Source organism: Aythya fuligula, chromosome 6 (assembly GCF_009819795.1).
Source record: "Aythya fuligula isolate bAytFul2 chromosome 6, bAytFul2.pri, whole genome shotgun sequence".
Classification (NCBI taxonomy): domain Eukaryota; kingdom Metazoa; phylum Chordata; class Aves; order Anseriformes; family Anatidae; genus Aythya; species Aythya fuligula.
In genome coordinates, this window is record NC_045564.1 from 14,468,408 (window position 1) to 14,474,548 (window position 6,141).

Here is a 6,141-nt window from a genome sequence, read left to right on the forward strand (position 1 = left end):
TCTGAGGTAGATCTTTCATGCATCATTACTGAGAGCTGAACTGCCTGAAACATGGGCCAGAATGCTACTCTCCAAACTGGGATCAGCATTAGCCCTGCAGCAAATGCATGGGCCACTTGCAGTGTCAAAATAATATAACCTTAACCATATGCCATGCTTGAACATCCCTAATCTGAGCTATGCTGCAATGATCTCAACCTCAAGAGCAGGGTTCTTTAAATGCTTCTCTCAGCGCATTTCTCAGGAATTTCAGCTACTGGTGACATTAATCAGATTGGGAGAGCATCAGCACACTGCAGTAAGAGGAGATCCCAGTAGAGCTAAGATGGTTTAATTTTACATTTAATTTTACCAGTGCATACAGCAATGATCTAAAAGATATATCAGTGAGAAAAAGCCTGAACTGCTTTTTAAAGAATGAAGAGATAAGGCAGGAAAATAATGTTGCAGAGGGCTATATAAGATAAAAGTTTGATGTGAAGTGAAGTAGGTAATGTGTTTCAAATTCTGTCTTAAGGGCTCAAATTATGTCTTAAGGACTCATATTATGTCTTAAGGATCATGTTTACTCTCCTTGTACATACAACAAAACATAGGGAAGTATAAAATACTGAAATTATTGCCATCATCTGGAGGCCAAGATTTACATGGATTCATGTTTTTTACTCCAAACTGTTCTATGGTCCATTATTTAATATTTAGTACTTTGAAATTACTGCTGGATTTTTAAAATCATGTAGTTCATTAACTAACCATTTTGCAGACAATCCCAAATACACAAATTCAATAGTTTAGAAAGTATGCTGGCACTTACCCGGGGGCACATGATCATTCATGATGACGAGTGATGCTGGCGTAGGCCTTCTTTTCCTGATCTGTAACGTGCACAAACCAAGGAGAGTCATCAGGGCCCACCAATCACCCCACACTCAAAGCAAAACAAACAAGCCATCTGATGTCCTCCTGACTGTAAACCAGGCAAAGTTAAAAAAGAAAATATTTAAAGGAACAGCAGCACATTGCTGTCTTTCTGACTGTTCTTCTGGACTGACAATGATCAGGGTCATACTGATGCTTGTATATGGAAAACACAGGTGAGATCCCTCTTGTATAAGTTTTTGGACATTCATTGCTGATATGTTTTGGTTATATCTTAAAATAATTGGTATTTACCTTTGTTTCAGGAAAATAACTGCAGTAGTTTGTGAACTTATATATTCAAATAGCTACTGCTGTTATAGCTCTCACAAGCAATTATGAATATGATTTTTTTTGAAGCACACTTGAGAGCTGACATTGTATATGTGTTTTCTGATGAATTTATATTTCTAAACTGTGGCCAGAAGTGGTGTTGTTGTTCTTTAACTAAAGAAAATAATAGTCAAGACTTTAAAAAGAATGTTTCCAAATAGCACTAGCTTAGATATTTACCTATCAATATGTAATTCTGAATAGAAATCGTATGCAGTTCTTCTTATTCAAAGTTTATTTGACTAAGCTTTTTTTTTGTTCCATTAACACTGATTGAACTACATGATATTGGACTACCCTTCTATAATGGACATATTTGCATTGAAAGTTGCTACGCTAAAACTTCCAGACTATCAATATTCTATTGAATTCAAGAGAGAGACTGGGTATTTCAGCTAGAAACCACACTGACACAAGTGCTCAATGTCAGTGCATTTGTTCTTTTTTAATTGCTGAGCTCTGTAGTGAGCTGGGTTCAAATTTTGCTTTCAGAGGTGTAAATGGAAAATTACATCATCAGGTTTAATGGGGTTATACCAGATTAGAGTAAATGTATCTGACAGCAGTATTTACTAATTTAATTTCATCACACCTCCACAGCATAAATGAATAGCACTTGGAATTAAACTCACAACAACAACAAAATGATTACCCTTAAAATCTAGGCAGAATTTGTGGCACAGCATTTCAAAAGCCATGGGAATCCAGTGAAATCCAAATAGTATGATTCTTACAGATTTCAGAAAAAAAAATATCAGAACACAGCCTGCTTGAATTCAATGCAGGGCTTTTCATAAGGCACGGACATTTTATAGTTCAGAAGTACCAATGGACAAAATGAAGACCTGCAGCAATTCTCTCCTGCACCCTTCTAGTACTTCTTCATTCAGTGGTCACTCACAAGCCATTGCTTTCTGGCAAAGGCTCACATCAGAATATTCAGGAAACAAGATACCTGTCCTAAAGGTGCCAATACTTTTGTCGTTAACACAGAACTGTCAAGGTTATGCTATTCCCCTGGTATCATCTAAAACTAGACTTACAAAAATAGAAGCAAATGTCGAGAAGTACTTGCACTGAGAGAAATATACTGGGTGACCTAATTACAATTTATCCAGATTTTCTCCTAAGCTTATGTTTGTTCTTCTTTATGTACATCTATGCATAGCTGTACATAATAACCATGTGTACAGAAAAACAAATTTCCTCCATAGACTGCTGTATTGTTTTATATATATTACATATATCTGTGTATGTGTATGGGAGTCAAAACCTAAAATAGTATACATATTAATCTCATACATACAATTCTACATCCAGACATATTTCTACACTTACGTACATATCTTTAAAATATGTAAAACATTTTAACAATGATATAAATAAGACTATACTAATCATGTAAAATACAGGATATAACTGAAAGGATAAATTGTGCAAAATGTAACTCATTTTATCATGTAAAATGAATGGTAAATAAGCTGTCTTCTAACTGGACTGTGCAATATGTCTCATTAGGTACCTATTATAAACTTCATGTTTTGCTTTATATAAAAATAATCTTCTTAAGTTTATTGAGAATGTGTATTCAAGTGGAGCGTATGCATTAGAGCACAAGGTCCAGTTACAGGAAAAGCACAGAAAACACATACTGAATAAACCTACCCAAGATAAAGGGCTGGAGGATATATCCAACTCTCTTTTTGCATGTATCCAAACAGTGCTGTAACTTCCAGAACATTTGGTCTGTAGTTAAGCTAATATAAGTTGGAAAAGCATTTAGGCCTTAAGTATGACCTGTTACCACCCTACATCTTGCACCCATTCTACCCCTTTCCCTCAAAACTGTGAGAGAAACTTGTCTGCTTACCTGCTCAGCTGCTTCGGGATCTATTTGACTCTGAAACAGTGGCACAGCAAACTGGATCTTTTTGGGGCTGTTGGGCTCCATCCCAATGCTGAGGTGAGGCAGGCGAAAGCAGAGCCTGGAGCGCCTGAGAACAGAGCCTTGTTCTGCGGCTCTCCCCGGCGCCCTCCCTAAAGCCACGCTGTGTGCTCCTCAGTAACAGCTGTAATTCCCGACTTAGCAAGTGGATCTGTGTGAGCTGAGCAGCTCCCTTATTCCACATCCACAGAGATGCCGCTGGCTTGACTATTTTTTCCCCACTCCCCTCTCCCCTTTCTTCTCCAGTCCTTCAGATCCTCTCAGCACAAAGCTAAAAGGAACAATAAGCTAATTGTGCACCAGTTCACTTCTGCATATGCCAAGCATTCACTCAGAAGCTAATTGAAAACGCAATACTAGCATTGCATGGCCTGGAGCCCTGGGATTTGAAAGAGAGGATCTCTCCACCGTACATTACTATCTGGCTGCTCAGAAGTGCAATGCAAGCTCCCTCTGAGTATTGCTGATGGGCTCTTAATTATTGATGAACACAAATCAGGAAGTTTTCAGATTTTGGGGGTGGAGGTAGCTGGAGGGGTGGATGCAATAATTCCGTCTCTGTTACAGTGTGCCAGAACTGCTCTCCTCTTCTCACGTATCACACAACCGCCTTTGCTCTTCCAAATCCTTTTCTAAACCTCTTCCAGGAAGATTTTTTGATGACGATGCTACATAGATGCCTACACTTTCTTGAAGCATATCTGGCGTGCTAAGTGCAGTTTGCACCTTAGGCTAGTTCATATTTAGACTGCAAACTCTTCTGGTGGGATCCATCTTAGATAACTTCAGACACTGAGAAGTTCAATGCATTTAAGCCAGCAATCTGGGCTCCCGACAGCTTGACACATCAGAGCATGTTTCGTTCTGTCCCACTTAAGTGCAATATAGCATCTACTAGAGATGACATTTTGTCTCTGTCAACCCTAGAAAAAGTAAAGATGGCTCAGCCTAGTCACTTCGCTTTTAGAAGGCTAAAATTCAGAGTCCCAAATCCTACTTTGGGTTACAAAATCTGTGCCTTCTTTTAAGACCAGGAAAACAATTCGGTCAATCATACCAGTAACATTCTGGTGAATCTGCTTGATTTTCACTTTTAATTTCATCTTAATGAGAAGTATATGAAACAATATAAGTGACCATTAACGTAACCTACCCATTTGCTCAGAGCTCCTGACCACTGCAAAGCAGCACAGCAGAGCTCTTGCAGCAAAGGTGCTCTTGATGCTAAAGCTGCGTCCCTGGACAGACAATGCTGTAGGCAGGTCAAAGGACTATGCTGTAAGCACAGCTCTAAGCCCACAGCCAAAGAGCATTGGATCAATCTCCTGGTAACCATTACAAACAATTGGAAAGAAAGAAAACAAGGCAAGTCCTGACTGGTATGGCACTTCGAAGAGACAGATTAATCTGGGATAAGGCTAGCTGTAGAGAGCAAGTGAATTTTCATCAGCTTTTTGGAAGACCTGTGAACTCTCTCAGTAGAACTACAACCAGTCAGGATGAAGAGCAAACAGGTAAAATGCACAGAGAAGAGTAACTTGAGCCTGCCCTGACAGACTGCAGTAAGGAAACAGACAAGCAGCAGAATTCAGAGCTGAGGCTCTGAAACCAAAACTCAAAGGAATTTGAAAACACACTTCTGGTCCAGGCCACTGAAAGGATCAAGGATTTTCACAGTTCATCACAGATTTATTCTAAAGGCACTGAGTATTTCTCCATCTGTGCCAGTAGGGAAGGCGGGGGAAGGAGTAGGGATAATGGGTAAAAATAATGCAGAGGCTGTGCACAGCAGAACAAACCTGAAAGTCAAGGTTTGGATTCATACAAATGAAAATAGTTAACACATTATCAGAATACCGGGATATTTCTGAACAGAGGCAAATGCACAAGCCAGTTAGTTTATGAAAAACGTCTAGCCTAGAAGGTGAGAATATACTAGATGTTCAAGGCCTGGTTGACTCAATGTTCAGAAATAACTCATAGTGAGGGATGAAATTTCTCTCATCATCCAAATTAAAACTCCTTTGTACCACAGTGGCTTCTAGTTGATGGCATGTAGCTGGAAAAAATGCCAGTTACTTAACTGACAACTTGCTTGATGCTTTGTGTTGGTTGGCACAAACCATTTTTGAGAGCTATGAGAAAGCCGTGGCTTACAGCAGATGTTCAGAGATCAGAATAGAGACATGGAGCTCAGCACTGCACACCCTACCAAAAATAACAGGCTTCATATTCTGCTGTGTTGCTTTTCTCACAAGAGTTGATCCCTGGACTTACATAAAGTTGAAGTTTGCAAAGCCACCACTCATAAACTGGAACCAATTTTAGTTATAACTTTTCCATAGATCCATTAAAGCAAGGGACTGAAAAGGATCACTTGAGTGACTGAATCTGTGGATGTTCTTTTCACTGAAAAAACACCACATTACAAAAGTGAATTACGCATATAATATTCTTCAAGTATCTCTGAATCTGAAAGAATTGTTCTTTTCCTGAGAGGCTAAATGAAAAAAAAAAAAAAAAAAAAAAAAAAAAGAAAGCAATTAATTTATACTGATGCTGTCTTCCCACATCTTTTCTTCTTTTCTTAAAGCTGCAGCCATTTAATTTGCCAACATACCCCCCTGTCCAGAGATGTCTCCCTTAATTAATACAACTGTACAACTGGAACTGCAATGTAGTAGAAAGCTTTCCTTCACTGAGCTGTGTAACATGTAGCATCCACCTGTTTTTTGATGAGTAGAATAGATAGGAACTCCTATCAGATAGCATCTGATAGGACAGACCATATACGATCATTGGAGTCCAGCATAAATCTGCTCAGGGAATGTCTCATTGCTGGTGATTTTCCTGTCAGATTTATTGTGATAGTTCAAGTGCATTAACTTAGAATCGTAGAACTGCAGAAAAGTCTTAGATGGAGAGGACTTCTGGAGATACCTGTT

General features: G+C 38.9%; 1 protein-coding gene across 1 annotated transcript in view; it reads right to left on the reverse strand.

Annotated features, from left to right (window-relative positions):
* The window catches only part of PPP1R1C (protein phosphatase 1 regulatory inhibitor subunit 1C), a 48,981-nt gene extending 45,375 nt beyond the window's left edge, over nucleotides 1-3,606 (reverse strand). Inside the window, 3 exon segments of the mRNA XM_032190348.1 lie at nucleotides 815-875; nucleotides 3,122-3,277; nucleotides 3,279-3,606. Of these exon segments, the coding sequence (XP_032046239.1) occupies nucleotides 815-875; nucleotides 3,122-3,277; nucleotides 3,279-3,380 (319 nt within the window). The 5' untranslated portion in view covers nucleotides 3,381-3,606.
* Between the last annotated feature and the right edge of the window lie 2,535 nt (nucleotides 3,607-6,141).